The sequence below is a fragment of the Gossypium hirsutum genome, chromosome D06, assembly GCF_007990345.1.
Source record: "Gossypium hirsutum isolate 1008001.06 chromosome D06, Gossypium_hirsutum_v2.1, whole genome shotgun sequence".
Taxonomy (NCBI): Eukaryota; Viridiplantae; Streptophyta; class Magnoliopsida; order Malvales; family Malvaceae; genus Gossypium; species Gossypium hirsutum.
In genome coordinates, this window is record NC_053442.1 from 62753368 (window position 1) to 62769986 (window position 16619).

A 16619-nucleotide genomic window follows, 5' to 3' on the forward strand; every position below is an offset into this window, starting at 1 on the left:
TCTATTACGGTTGAAGAAGAAAAATAAAGATGATAGCTTTTGCTATTTTGTCTTATTATACCTATTAACTTATTTACCAATTTAACCTTTTAATAACTCACCAAATCCACCTACTACATGTCCATTTTTGTCTCCTCACTTTCCTATTGGTATAATTACCAAGCAAGTGCTCATAATTTTCAATTCTATAGCTATTTAGTGCCTTTATCAATTAGACCTCAAGTTTTGCACCTTACGCGATTTAGTCCTTTTTATCAAATTGAGCATTCAAACGAGAAAATTTCTTTATGAAAATTTCACACAACCTTAGTATCATACTGTAGACATTAAAATAATAATAAACTAAATTTTTTGATGTCAAATTTGTGGTCCCACAACCACTGTTCTGACTAGGCCCAAATTAAGGATGTTACAATTCTCCCCCCTTAGGGATTTTTGTCCCCGAAAATCTTACTAGAATCTAGATTAGAGATTTTTTTTCTCAGTGCCTTATCAATTTCTCACATAACCTCGAATTCTCCTTTCTTTGATCTCGCAAGTTAAGATTTTGATCCGTTTTTCACTTTTCATCAAATCAAACTAAATTCCAACTTCTCTTTATAACTAAATCGAGAATTTCTATTTCCACAACTATACTTTCACAAACATTTAGTTCACTATCTTAAATTCAACTATTTTACGTATCAAATCTGTATATATTTTCTGTCAATCTAAAACTGCTTCTAACTGTTATGAATTACTTTTACTTTCTGCTCAAATTCTCTAATGAAATCAATCCCGTGGATCTTTTCTCACAAAGCTCGATCAAGTGTCAACCGAGTTCGGTAATTACAACCATACACACTCCATACAAGGCTGTCTTTACGCCCAGCTAAAAGATTATTATTACACACAACTCAATTAATGGTAATTGTTTTTCTCATTATTCCATCGCTAACAGAAATCAATTCAGAAGAACATCCAGTTCTTTATGTATCATACCTGAATATTTTATCTCATCGAATTTAACTTCTTTTTTAACCGTGACATTGCATAATCCGTATAATCTTTAAAAAAATCTGATATTTCTTTTAAAATTGACTTCATTTGTCACACTATACTCAACTCTGTTTGCATTACTAATTATTTCACCACTGAACTCTTTAGTTCACACTTATGAACTTATTCAACATGATTCTCATAAAATTTTGTCATAAAGCAACACTGGTAAGGGGGTGAGGTCGTAAAGCCTCTAACTTAACTATCATAAATACATACATATGACTTAGCATTTATCACTAATGTAATACCATCATAATCACATAGTTCATTCCAAGAAAATTAACACATCTATCTATTATACGAATGTTTTTTATCATCCACAATTTCACACAATGAATTTACTTACACGAGCTCAATATTAATATCTAATTAAATTCCAACACTTGGCTTCCATTTTACTTATCGACATTTGTCAAATTAGAGAACGCCTTACGGGTTTAAGTACGTCATTCACTTGATGCCATAGTCCAACTATGGTCTTACACAAAGTCTCACATCGGTGCCATGTCCCAGACATGGTATTACATGGAATCATAATGCCATAGCCCAGCTATGGTCTTACATTCCATACTTTGCCATGGTCCAACCATGGTCTTATCTATCAATTCTTCATTGAACGATCGTACTCATTTCCTGCATTCTACTCAATTTGATCTTCTAATTCAATTTTCATACTATTATAATATTCATGGTTCAATAAAAAATACGTAAAACAAAACGTCATATTATCTTTAATTTAACAATTAAACATAAGATTCTACCATATGAACATACTGATTACACTTATTCAAGCAAGCGTACATAAACACACATTCCGTCAGTTTGAGTAAATTTGCTTACCATATTCACTTAATCAAATATGTTGAGCACATAACATCATGTGCATGCCAAGCAAACACGGATGGGCTTATCACCATATAAACTTTCATTTTATTCTATGTTTCCACAGCTCTCAACTCATGGTTATCTTACTTCGTACATTAACACATACTTATCATGAACTTCTATTCATAACTTTCTAAGTTTCGTCTCATCACAAACACATTTCAATCACCTCGATATCATTTTTTAGCATTATTGAAAATAGCTCGGTTGGAAGTCATCTCTATCTTAACAAAACAATTTCGTTAGAACCGGGAGATATCACACTATCACGAGTAGTAATATGGCATGTATAGCTAGACTCACATACGCTACGTTAGTCGAAGAACCGACTAAACCGTAGCTCTGATACCACTAAATGTAACAACCCTTACCCGTGCTCGATGCTGAAACTGGGTACGAGGTGTTACCGGACTCAAACACATGTATATCGTCCTTTATATGCCTACAAGACCCAAAACATAATAACTCATACAAAAAATGACTAAGTCCCTATACATGCCATAAACTTAAAATGCTTGAAAACATTGATACCGATCAATAGCTTGATAGTGTGATAGAATCTCTGACGATCTCCAACTCGAGCTAGTATCTGTGACACTATAGGAAGAGAAAAGGAATGGGGTAAGCTATATAGCTTAGTAAGTTGGTATGTAAATAATAAGCAATTTATTAACATGCTTTTACAAATCCTCATAATATGTTCTCAAGATAATACGATCATAATTTCACTTAGTTCCACTATTTACTTATGTTCATATCAAGCTATCTAAGCAAGTCATAGTCACTAAATTATTTATATCTTGAGCTACAGAACTCAAAATTAAGTTCTTCTAATTTTCCATGAAACTATACTCACATATTTCCTTACCATAAAATTTCCAGAATTTTTGGTTTAGCCAATAAGTACAGTTTATTATGTAAAGTCGTCCCTATTTTGCTGTCTGACAGTTTCGACCCTTGTTCACTAAAAATTAATCATCTCATAGTACGAGACTCGGATGATGTTCTCGTTTATTTCTCTTGAAAATAGATTCATTAATAATTTCAAACATAAAATTATAACTTGTAATTATTTTTATAAAATTTTTAATGATTTTCCAAAATAAAAATAGGGGATTCCGAAATCATCCTAAACCTGTCCTACAAAAATTCATATATCTCCTAATATGAAATTCTTTTGCTTACTCTGTTTCTTCTATATAAAACTAGACTTAATAAGATTTAATTTCATATCTTATTTGACCTATAATTCAATTTTCACCATTTTTGGTGATTTTTAAAAGTCACACAACCGCTGCTGTCCAAAACTATTTTATTTCTAAATTTCACTCTTTCATGTTTTCTTTATTGTAACTTTCATTGTAACACTTACTCCGTATAAATCTTACCAAAGTTCGATCATATATCGAGTACATTTCTCATAAGTTTACACACACATACTTGCACTTATTCATCACATAGTCATATTCATTTACACTTAGTCATTTCCCGTTTAACACATCGAAATAATAACGGATACCCGGTGGCCTACACATAGTACCACCTTTGTAACCAAAGCTACATTCTTCACAAAGTGGCCTTCACAAAGTACCACACTTGTGACCAAAGCTATCTTTCTTCACAAAGTGGCCTTCACACAGTATCACACTTGAGTCACTAGTGACATGTCATGTAACATCCTGAATTTGGGACTAGTCGGAACAGTGGTTGCGGGACCACAAATTCATCATCAAAAAATTTATTTTATTATTATTTTGATATCAAAATTATGACACTAAAGTTTTGTGAAATTTTCATAAAGAAATTTCCTCGTCTGAGTGCTCAATTTGATAAAAAGGACTAAATCGCGTAAGGTGCAAAACTTGAGGTCTAATTGATAAAGGCGCTAAATAGCTATAGAATTGAAAAGTATGAGCACTTGCATGGTAATTATACCAATAGATAAGTGAGGAGACAAAGATGGACATGAAGTAGGTGGATTTGGTGAAGTTATTAAAAGGTTAAGTTGGTAAATAAGTTAATTGGTATAATAAGACAAAATAACAAAAGTTATCATCTTTATTTTTCTTCTTCTTCAACCGTAATAGAAAAAAGAAATGGCAGCCATGGAATGGGTTTCATTCGGCCAAGCTTTGGAGCTTGATAGGTGAGTGGTTTTTGCCCCGTTTTTAAGGATTTCTATGTTTTCGGAGTCGTGGTAACTCGATTTAGCTATTTCGTACCTTCATTTTCAAAAATGTTAAAGTTTGTGAATTTTTCCATTGTTGATAAAGTGTGTATTTTGATAATTGATGATAGAAAATACATCCTTGTTGTTAGATAAACAACATTTGTAAAGTGATTCTTGATAGAAATGTCAATTAGGGACTAAATTAAGAAATGTGATAAATTGTGTGGTGAAAGTGTGAATATGTGAAAAATGTGGGCTGCTATAAGAGGGAATATGAATCGGCTAGGCTTAGGATTTGAGAAAAATAAGTGCTTTTCATTTTACAAGCCTAGAGGCAAAATTATAAATATGTGAAACTTTAGGGGCAAAAATGTAATTTTCCCATAGTGTGATTTTTGGACTAGATTGAATAATGTGAGTATTAAATGAGTTAAATGTGTTATTATAGATCAAGAAAGATGAGGAGTTGACATTGATCGGGGAAAAGAAAAGGTTGTGGACTAAATTGCAAATTCGTCATATCTTGCACCAAAGTAAGTTTGTATGTAAATAATGCATCGTTTTTACTTATGTTATCATATTTTATTATGTCTTATGAAATGTGGCTAAATATTGAATGAAATTGACAGGTATCGAAAAGTGAGAAATTTCCCGGTTGAACATTAGGAATAGAATAGGATACAAGTGACATGTCACTAGTGACTCTAGTGTGGTACTATGTGAAGGCCACTTTGAGAAAAGCTAGCTTGATCACAAGTGTGGTACTATGTAAAAGCCACTTTGTGAAGAAAGATAGCTTTGGTCACAAGTGTGGTACTATGTGAAGGTCACTTTGTGAAGAAGGTAGCTTTGGCTACAAGGGTTGTACTATGTGCAGGTCATCGGGTATCCATTATTATTCTGATGTGTTCAATGGGAAATGACTAAGTGTAAACGAATATGACCATGTGATGAATAAATGCAGGTATGTGTGTGTAAACTTATGAGCAATATACTCGATATATGATCAAACTTTGGTAAGATTGATACGGAGTAAGTGTTACAATGAAAGTTACTATAAAGAAAACATAAAAGAGTGAAATTTAGAAATAAAACAGTTTTGGACAGCAGTGGTTGTGTGACTTTAAAAAATCACCAAAAATGGTGGAAACCGAATTAAAAGTTGAATAGATATGAAATTAAAGCTTATTGAGTCTATTTTTCACATAAAAGAAGCGGTGTTAGTAAAAGAATTTCATATTATAAGATATTTGAATTTTTGTTCAGAATGATTCAAACTCCTGTTCTTAATTTGGAAAATTATTAAAAATTGTAAAAAAATTATTTGTTAGAATTTATATGTTTAAAATCCTGAATAAGTCTATTTCAATAGAAACAAACGGAAATGTCATCCAAATTCTGTACGAGAAGATAATTAATCTTTAATGTAGAAAGGTCGAAACTATCAGATAGCAGAATAGGGGAAATTTTAAAGAATAAACTGTACTTATTGGCTAAACCAAAAATTCTGAAAATTTTATGGTAAGAAGATATGTGAGTCTAGTTTCAGGGAAAATTTGCGGAACTTAATTTGGAGTTCTGTAACTCAAGATATAAATAATTTAGTGACTATGACTTGAGTAGACAGCTATGTGTAAATGTTGGAACTATGTGTAATTATGATTGTATTATTTTGAGAACATATTGTGAAGATTGATAAAAGCATATTAAAAAATTGTATATTATTTACATATTCACTTACTAAGCCATATGCTTACCCCCTTTCTTTCCCCTTGTCTTATAGTGTCACTAAGCTAGCTCGGGATATGGAGATTGTCGGAGATCCATCCTCACTATCAACACTCTTTTGGTATTTTGAAATCAATATTTTGAATTATGGCATGTATAGAAGGCTTGATTATTCTGTTATGTGTCATAATTGATTTGGCCTAAAATGTTGGTCTACGTTATTTGATAATTTATTTTGTATAAAGCCATTGATGTTGGCTAATATTGATCAAATTATATGTTCATGATGATGCATTTCGTGGATGTGCAAGCTTGCATGACTTGACCGAAAAGTTTTAATTTTTTTTAAAAAAAGTCTTGGTTTTGTACGATTACATGTGTTTATGTTTTGGTAATGCCTCGTACCATGTTCCGGTGTCGAACACAGGTAATGGGTGTTACATGTCACTTGTATCCTATTCTATTCCTAATGTTCAACCAGGAAATTTCTCACTTTTCGATACTTGTCAATTTCATCACATGTCGAAATTCGATCATACTCAGCCCTGCATTTCTCTTAATTTGACCTTTCAATACAATCTTGTATTTTTATATTATTCATGATCCAATAATAACATACGAAATAACACATGATGTTGATTAAGCATTTTAAACATATCAAATTAATGCTTATTAACATACGAACTTACCTCGGTATGAAGCGACGAAATAAGTCAATTACTCGATTATCTTATTTTTTCCCTGATCTAATTCTGGATCTCATCTTCCTTGATCTGTAACAACACATTTAATTTATTTATTCATCATGCTACTCAAATTAGCCCAATTTCACATTTTTGGTAAAATTATATTTTTACCCCTAAACTTTTTCATATTTACACTTTTGCCCCTGGCTCGTAAAATGAAATTCATTCAATTTCTTTGCTACCCATGCCTAGTTGTATATTTATCATACTTACAGTAGCCCACATTTTTCACATATTCACACTTTTACTACACAATTTATCACATTTCTCAATTTAGTCCCTAATCGACATTTCTATCAAAAATCACATTACAAATGTTGTTTATCTAACAACAAGGATGTATTTTCTATCATCAATTATCAAAATACACACTTTATCAACAATGGTAAAATTCACAAACTTTAACAGTTTTGAAAATGAAGGTACGGGATAGCTAAATCGAGTTACCACGACTCCGAAAACATAGAAATCATTAAAAACGGGGCAAAAACCACTCATCTATCAAGCTCCAAAGCTTGGCCGAATGAAACTCATTCCATGGCTGCCATTTTTTTTCTCTATTACGGTTGAAGAAGAAGAAAAATAAATATGATAGCTTTTGCTATTTTGTCTTATTATACCTATTAACTTATTTACCAATTTAACCTTTTAATACTTCACCAAATCCACCTACTATATGTCCATCTTTGTCTCCTCACTTTTCTATTGGTATAATTACCAAGCAAGTGCTCATACTTTTCAATTCTATAGCTATTTAGTGCCTTTATCAATTAGACCTCAAGTTTTGCACCTTACGCGATTTAGTTCCCTTTTTTTTATCAAATTGAGCACTCAGACGAGGAAATTTCTTTACGAAAATTTCACACAACTTTAGTATCACACTGTAGACATTAAAATAATAATAAAATAAATTTTTTGATGTCAGATTTGTGGTCCCGCAACCATTGTTCCGACTAGGCCCAAAATCAGGATGTTACACCTAACCAATGTACCCTTATTGGTACCACAAGTATACACACTTATACAACAATCTAAATCATCAATCAAACATACCAATTCACACAACTTAACTCCTAACCAATATGCCTATTAAAGGCACCTCAAGTCACAACAATTCAAGAGAGACCTTTTAGTCATACATTTACTACAAGTTAATATAAAAAAAATATCTTCCATCATTCATAATTCATAACAAGTCACTTACTAAACATTTGCCAAGTAAACATCAAGATCATGTAGTGATGCTCATGTTATCAACTTGCACTTAGGCTCACTCTTTGTATATATACATACCAAAACAAAAGTAATGATAAAACAAGCCTATTACATGCCATATAATCCAAAACAAATGTTCAAAAATACTGAAAATGGATGGATAGTGTCACTCGAGTGCTGATTCAATTGTCCAACCTTTAAAAATATCTACAATAAATAGAAATTAGCTTATTGAAACTTAGTAAGTTCGATGGACATAATTTATAAATCTTACCGAAGTAACTGTAACAATTTAATCAGACATAATTCAACAACCAATGTTTCCTGTCATCCACAACGTCAAATCGGTAAATTGCATAGCTTAATTCAAAGCTCAAATAATAATTTTCCAGGAAAACATACATATCCACAACAGAGTCAAGTCAGGATATCAAGTACATGTCATGCCATTCAAGTCATGAAACAGGTTATAATACAATAATTTACGACTTGATGAACGACTTATAGATACGAGTACACAAATAATCCAATTGAAACACGCCAAACGCTTATAAGAGCTAATCCAACCGATAACATGCCAAATGATCTGCAGAGCTAATCCAACCGATAACATGCCTTGGCACTAAGTGCTTAGCCCGTAGGCTATACATCCGCCGCCATAACACGCCAGATTAGGGTAGTATAACATGAAAGTTCGCAACAAAGGCTGAACCTCGTTATACTCAGGAAAAATATATATAAAGCATGCCACATCAATCTCTACTTCAACCTCGCATAACACACCATCATTTAGTTGTACTCTATCTTGCGTTTATCCGACCCAAGTATTGAAATTCAACAACATTTTCTCAAACAACTTTATATTATCAATAGAATAATTAATATCCACTATTTCATATCATACAATCATATAATTCACATAGATATTAAATTACAAACCGAACGAACTTATTTGGACTAAATTGTAACAGTTGAAGAAGTTTAGGGACTATTCCGTAAATTTTTCTTTTCCACGTAAATCAACGAGGTCTTGATCTAAAATGTAAAACTTCTCAATTATTAGCTTAAATTTCATATTCCAATTTATTCTACATTTTATACCCTTTTATTTTCAAAATTTACACATTACCCCAAACTTTTACAATTTATGCAAATTAGGCTCTTAACCTGAAAATCATCAAATTAACCATTTCTAAAGACTCAGCATACCAAACCAAATGTTCAAGGCTTCCAAACAGTTCTTAAAACACCTTTTATTCACCAATTAACCATGTGATTTTAACATTTTAACAATTTAATCCTTTAATTAAAAACCAACTAAAATCACTTTACAAAACAACCAAAAATCAAAGTCAAAGCTTCAAACACATAATTATCATCAAGATCATTCAACATTTGTCAATGGAAACTTCTAAAATTTTTAACAGATTCAAAAACGGAGGTACGGGCTAGCTGGACCTAATTGCAACGATCTCAAAAACATAAAATTTACGAAAAACGGGTGGAAACTCACTTACATGCAAGCATTAACATTGCAAAAACTTCAAAGCCTTCAATGGAGGTTTCCCAACTTGGTTTTTAGGTGGTAATTTCCACTAAAGAAGATGATCATCTTTTTACCATTATTTTACTTAAGTTTAATTTATTAAATTACAAATTTACCCTTAATATAAACATACATTTTAACCCAATTCTATCCTTAAGCCATCCAACAATTAATAACAACGGTTTAATTGCTACATAGGTCTTCCCTCTTGTGATAATTAAGCTATTAAATCATCTAATTGCAATAATTAACAAGGTTTACGCCTTTTACAATTAGTCCTTTTTCTTTAATTAGCTATCTAAACATTAAAATTTCTTAACCAAATTTTAATACGACTCTAATGACACCATAAATGTTCTATAAATAATATTTATGAGTTGACATGATGAAAATTTGTGGTCCCAAAACTACTATTCCGTCACCACTGAAAGACATGCAGCTACAGTTTGTTTGAGTTAGGCACCTAATCTATTTTTTGGTCAATCCAGGTAGGGGTGAGCGTTCGATCGAATCGAGTAAAAATTTTTTTAGTTAATCGAGTTGGTGAGTCTTATTTTATCATCCTAACTCGATTTAATTTTTTTTGAATTGAGTCGAGTTGAATCGAGTGACATTGTTCAAGTTAAATTAAAAATAAAACATGCCAAATTAAATGATATAGCACATAAATTTAAACCCATATATATTTGAAACCTTTTTCAAAACAAAATAAAAGATAAAAATACTTTAGTATGATAAACTTGAATCATTAAAATTATTATTTTAGAAAAGAAATTAGCTTTCTTTATATATTTTTTAGAATTTTTTTATATAATTTTTGTTGAGAGAAACCAATTTGCTAATTTTCAAGATTGATAGAGACTAAATGGTTATTTGTACCAGTTTTTTATTTGAATTATTCGAGTTATTCGAATTGTAAAATTTAACTCGACTCAAACTTGAAACTTGAATTACTTATTCAAGGTGACTCGAATAACTCGATTTAATTAACTCGAAATTCAATTTTTTTAACTCGAATTGAGTTTTGCTCACCCCTAGATTCAGATGCTTAAACTTTAATTCTGTTACTAAGATTAGTATATGTTGTAAGTGCTGTTAAAAAAGACATGTCAGTCAATCAAATTTTCACCGCGTCATTATCTCATTAAAATATAATTAAATAAAAATAAAATTTAATATTTATATTAATATTAAATAAAATAAAAATTAGTTAACTTGTATATTTTTTCAATTTTAGTAACGAAATCAAAGTTTAGATAGTAGAATTAACAAAAAAAAACTAAACAAATTCGATAATTTAAGTAAGTCTAAAATAAAAGAGATTGTAAATCCCCAAAAGAACAAATTAGTCGATAATAGATGCCTGAATTCAGCATTTAATGTCATTGAATACTTCGATACCAACATATGCCTAATGGAACCCTAAAATCTGCATTTTTTTGGTGCCGACAAACATGGACCACTTCTTTTTAATTTATTATAAATTAATGCACTTAATTTTAGATTTTTATGTATTATTGCTCCGGCAAGTAAAATTTAATTTGGACCCACAAATTTCAAATTTAGGCTAAATAAATAAATAACCCCTACTTTAAAAAAAATTTGGACTGCCTTTATCCCAAATTTGACAAGTTTTATTCGTTTAAAAATTGAGTACGTTAGTCGATTGAGTTTTAGTTCAATTAGTATAAATATTATTGTTAATGAAGAATAACGTGGATTTGAATACACTGAAACGTATTATCTTCCTATTTATGTTTTTAGAAAGAGACTATAGGTAATTCTAAACATTATATCAAAAAACAGATATAATTAGAACCTATAATGAAATTATTCAAAAAAAATTTCTCAAAATACAAAAATAGAATAAAAAACTCGAAAACTAAATCCAACCGAATTATCTAAAATAATTCGAAAAATCTAAAAATCCGATTAAACCGAACTAAATTATCCCCACTCAAAAGCAACCCCAAACTATAAGTAAATGCCTTGATTAAAAGTAAAGCAACCCTAACTATAACTAAATACCTTAATTAAAAAGTGAATCCTCGAATCTTTAAGACACCTATCACGTATCCCAAAGTTACACTTCAAAAGCAATCTGGATAGTTCCAAGTATAGGATTTTTCTTTTTCATAATTATTGGTATTAATTATACTAAAAAATCTTATAATTATATTTAATTTATGATATAACGATAAATTTAGCCTTTAACGTTTACATCATTTTTGTTAATTAATTTTGACATCTAAACTTCTAGAAAGAGTCAAATTGTTGTTTTAATAAACGAAAATTAACTAAAATGTTAAAATTTTAAATATGGTAGCCTACTCGACATTCCACGTGCACTTCATACTTATTTTTTTTTTGAAATTTTATGAAATATTTATATATATAATTTGAATTTTGAATTTTTAATATTTTATAATTTTTAAATTATTTATTAATGTGATATATAACAAATAGTGTCGTGTCAACATGCAGTACACGTAGACTGCCATGTGGATTGTTATGCTAATATTGTTAAAAAATTAATGTTTTAGTTGGCATTTCTGTTAAAAAAAACGATATGAGTGCTTTTTGAAAGGTTAATGGTGAAATTTAACTCAAAATGAATAAGGGTCGAATTGACAAAAATTATAAACATTGAGGACGCATTAAATTATTTCATATTCTTATAAATTTTGATATCTATACTGTTGTAATGCTCATGATTGAATTGATATAACGAGTTAATCAAATATCAACTCAGTTAATAAAAACAATAAAAATAAAATTTTAAAAGTAATAAATATTATAAATAATAATATTTTTATATAAAATTTTAAACACAAGAACTACAACCACTTGTAATTCATTCAAAAAATAACTATTTTATAAATATATTTTAAAATATTTATGTATTAACATTTTGTTCATTTACTCTATTATTTATATTATGTTGTATTTTACATTTTATGGCCTATAATTATATTATGTTTAAATCACTAAATTTAAAAACAATATATAGTTAATTATTCACATTATATTTAGGTCCATTATGTGATATAATCATATTTAAAGTATTGTAAACTTATAATAATTTTGATATAATAAAAAAAACTATACAATTTGGTTATCCAATTACGCATACGTTTCTATTTTAATCACTCAATTTTTAAAAAAAGTTCAATTTAGGTACTAATATTTGAATTTGTTCCTGTTTTGATTAACCACTTGACTAAATTGGTAATGGAAAACCTTTTTATAATTGGTATAAAAACACATTTAATCTTCAATATTTATATATTCTATCAACTTGGTCATAATTCTAAATAATTTAATAAATTTAACCCTTTACTTTTACAAATTCTATTAATTTGATCCCAAAACTTCCTAACCAGTGTTTTCAACTTTTAAATAGAGACATTTCGCGTCTATAAATTTGTAAAACCTAAAAAAGAAAAAAAAACCTTCTATCAACTAACAAATCATTTTCTAAGCTAATTCCTAATACTAATGAATTTATCTTGAAACTTTATTTATTTTTCTTTTTTACATTAGTTTTCTTATAAGCTAATATTCTATAACCCTTTGATTGATAATTTTTTGGCTAAAGAAAATAGAAAAATGTTTAAAATAACAGTTTAGATTTATTATTATTAATAGTATGATATTTCTTTCAAGTACATAAATTAGTCCTTGAAGGTGCTCCTTGAAATTAGAAATTAAATACAGAGTTAAAAAATATAACTTTGAAAAATCCAAATGATCAATCAATAATTATATAAGAAAAAAATTTATGAACATTTAATTTTTTTTCATAACAAAAAAATATGAAAGAATTAATTGAATTTCCTTTTATTATATTAATATTGTTTTTTAAATTTTATAAATTGATTAAGAGATTATTAAGTGTTCTATTTACTTTTAATTTTTAAATCCAAAATAAGCAATACGTATCACTAATAATTTAATTTAATGTCAAATCATTTACCAATTTAATTAAAAACTAAAATTATGCTAGTCAAAATGGAAATTTATTTTTTTACAAATACTAAATTATTTATATATTTTTAAAATTTGTATTTTCTATTATTTTTAATCGTGTTTAGTTAATTTCTAACACTAACTTCTTAAAAATATAAACAAAAGGATTATGTACTGAATTGGATAATTTCAACCATAAATAAAACAAGTAATAGATGTGAAATGCCTCGATTTTAAAACCTGAAAGGTTTGGTTAAAAAGTTTGAGGATTAAAATGATAGAATTTGTAAATGTAAAGGGTTAAATTTATTGAATTATTTAATATTAAGATTAAATTAATAGACTCTATAAGTATTAAAGACTAAATGTATTATTATACTAGTTAGAAAAAGACTTTCAATTATCAATTTAACAACGAATGACTAAAATAGGAACAAGTTCAAACATTAATGTCTAAATTAAAATTTTTTAAATTAGAGTGATCAAAATTGAAACGCGAGCATAGGTAATCATTATATATACCTAATACTTTAAAATTATTATTGTTTTTTTTTAATTTTTTATGATATAATTAAATTGGGTTTAATGATACTAAATCTAGAAAAAGACAAAACAAGAAAATTGAATTGTCTATAAAATTTTCATTAAATGGAACAAATATTATTTAATTTATTGTTATTACCACAAAATCAATCACCTACCATTGAAGGCTAAAGGCACCAACGCTGATAAAGGGGTAGTAGAAGGTGTGGGACCTTGCGAAGGAGCCGGTGAATTCCTACACAAAGGGCACGTGCCATTCATCCGTAGCCATTCATCAATACAATCAACATGGAAACAATGTTCACAAGCTGGGATGCACCGTATCTGATCCTTAGGTTGATATTCCATCAAGCAAATGCAACACGGCCCATTGTTGGGCTTCGGCAGCCGGCGACTCTCGCCGACGATAATCTTCGGGTAAGACTCGATGACCGGACCGTCGAGACCTACCACCACCGTAGCAACGTCCATTGAGTCGTCCTCGGTAATGCCGCGACTCGTGCCGTTGCTATTGCCGCCGTTGCTATTCCGGCGACTTCGATTGCCGCTTCCACTAGCTTTAACTCTCACGCAAGCGTAGGAAGCGAGCATGATCGTGGAGATTAGTACAAGAATGCTAACGGCAATGGCTATGCCGTAACCAAGTCCGACGCCGGTTGTCGATATAGGCGGATCCGCCGTAGACATAACTAGGATTCGGCCGCCTAAGCTATGTGAAGATAGGAAAGAGAAAGAGGGAGAGATGTAGATTGTGGCTTTGAAGCAAGGCAAAGGAGCTTGAAGCGTGAGCTAGAAAATGGTGGTGGTTGATGGGGGCAGGTGGGCTGAGGCCCGCCGTGGTTCGCGGGAAAAAATTTAATACCAGCTTTGGACTTCGAACTTTATTGTTTTAAATCCTGTTAAATAATTTAATATTTGATGGATTTAGATCACTTTTATGATATAATATATATATACACAATATTTATAATTGTTTATTATAATAAAATATGGAGGATGTGGTCCAACCTTTCTTTGATTCAAATTTTAAAGAAATTATCTTAGAGTTCAAATTTAATGGATAAAGTAATATTTAGTCTTTGAATTTGGTAATTATTTTTAATTTAGTTCTTAAATATATTTTAGTTCACGTTAGTTACGAAACTTGACAACTTTTCTTAATTTAATTTTAAAATTTAAATTTCGATGATAACGTGGCACGATATCAAAATACTATATCATTATACCTTATTGAAGGGAAAGTAACCAAATTTAAGGTCTAAGTGTTATTTTATCCCAAATTTAATCACCAAATATTATATAAAATACTAAATAAGTTGGAGAGTTGAGACATACCATGAAGATAGTATGAAAAAAATGTGAAAAAGACTATATTTGTCTTTTAAGTCTCACTTTGGCATTTAAAAAGCTCAAGGTGTGGTTTAGGTTCAAGCCGCGTTAGTCACGTTACTATTAGGTCTTTACCCTTCTCTTGTAATTCACAAAAAAAAAAAACTTTCAAGCTTTAAATCTTGGTTGTCAATGGTGCATTTCTTTCTACAACATTTTGCCTCTCCACCATTTAGTCCCTCTACACTTTCATCTTTTTATTTCTTCTTTGGTTACTTATTTCTAAAGGTGACCTTTTCCTTTGTTCAATTTTTTTTGGCTTTTTAAGGGTTTCTTTTCTCTTTCTCTCTCTAGCTTTCATATTCCTTTGCCTCTTTATCTTTACTTTCATGGCCTTGGATATTGATGACAACAGTAACATGTATGTAAAATGTGTAACACCCTCCTTCCACTTCAGTGTATAGTACAAATGGGAGATATTATCAGAGTACATATGGAATAAAAGCCTCGAAAATCTTTAAAAAATTTAAACCCTAAACCATTTTCATAACTTGGTAAAATTTAGTTTGAAACTATTTGAGGGCTTAAGAAACATCTTAAAACCATTTAGAATCATTTTGTAGGAGATTGGAAGTGTTAGGGGTCAAAAACGATCTTCAACAAGCTCAAAACTCACAAAACAGTTTGGTAGTGCTGCCCAGGGACTTAGGGCTATGTATTGGTACCTAGCCTAAGTACTGTAGCTTTTTAGCTATTAACTTGCTCTGTTCTGATACCTATAGTATGGGTATCGAAAGCTGGGCCCTTGGAGCTAAAAATTAATCAAAAAAATTCAAAAATCATATCTAACACTTCCATACAATTTCAACAAGCCTCAAGCCATTATAGAACAAAATCTAAATCCATTTATACTCTATTACATACCATAAACACACTTAAGGAGAACAAAAAGCAAAACCTTGTAAAAGAACATCAAAAAAGTTCAATCTCACAAATCAACTTTATAAATACAATTTCAATTTATGTCTTAGTGTAAATGCCAAGGTTCATACCCAATTACAACCAAATTAAGGGACTATAACTTTAGGCTCAAATGTCGATGTGATGCTCACATGTTGGAAACAATCTTATTGACGAATCCAACCTATACATTTAAATAACCAACACACGAGTTTGATCAAACCAATAAGTACGCAAGGAATATCATACTAATCATATCTATTATTAATATTGACCCCTTAGTCATATCTATCACTAGTTTCACTCATACCACATTCTAAGGTTGCTAATGAAAAGTAAGAATATCCAAGGGTACTTACCTCTTGGATGCATTATTATACAAATCCAAGCTTCCAACTACTAGAATCCATCCTCAAAATAGCTTGGAAACCCATTTCTCACCATTTCTCATATTTCCATTTACAAAAATTCAACAAAATATTAGCAC

General features: G+C 29.9%; 1 protein-coding gene and 1 long non-coding RNA gene across 2 annotated transcripts; one reads left to right on the plus strand and one right to left on the minus strand.

Moving 5' to 3' along the window:
- Positions 1 to 3970: 3970 nt before the first annotated feature.
- On the plus strand, positions 3971 to 6443 carry LOC107963504 (uncharacterized). Its single transcript, XR_001701950.2, has 3 exons — positions 3971 to 4072; positions 4545 to 5060; positions 5880 to 6443. It is a non-coding gene; the product is annotated as an uncharacterized lncRNA (long non-coding RNA).
- A 7455-nt stretch (positions 6444 to 13898) lies between these two features.
- LOC107963506 (putative RING-H2 finger protein ATL69) lies at positions 13899 to 14763 on the minus strand. Its single transcript, XM_041096120.1, has one exon. The coding sequence runs from the start codon at positions 14528 to 14530 to the stop codon at positions 13994 to 13996; it is 537 nt and encodes a 178-aa protein (XP_040952054.1). The 5' UTR covers positions 14531 to 14763; the 3' UTR covers positions 13899 to 13993.
- Between the last annotated feature and the right edge of the window lie 1856 nt (positions 14764 to 16619).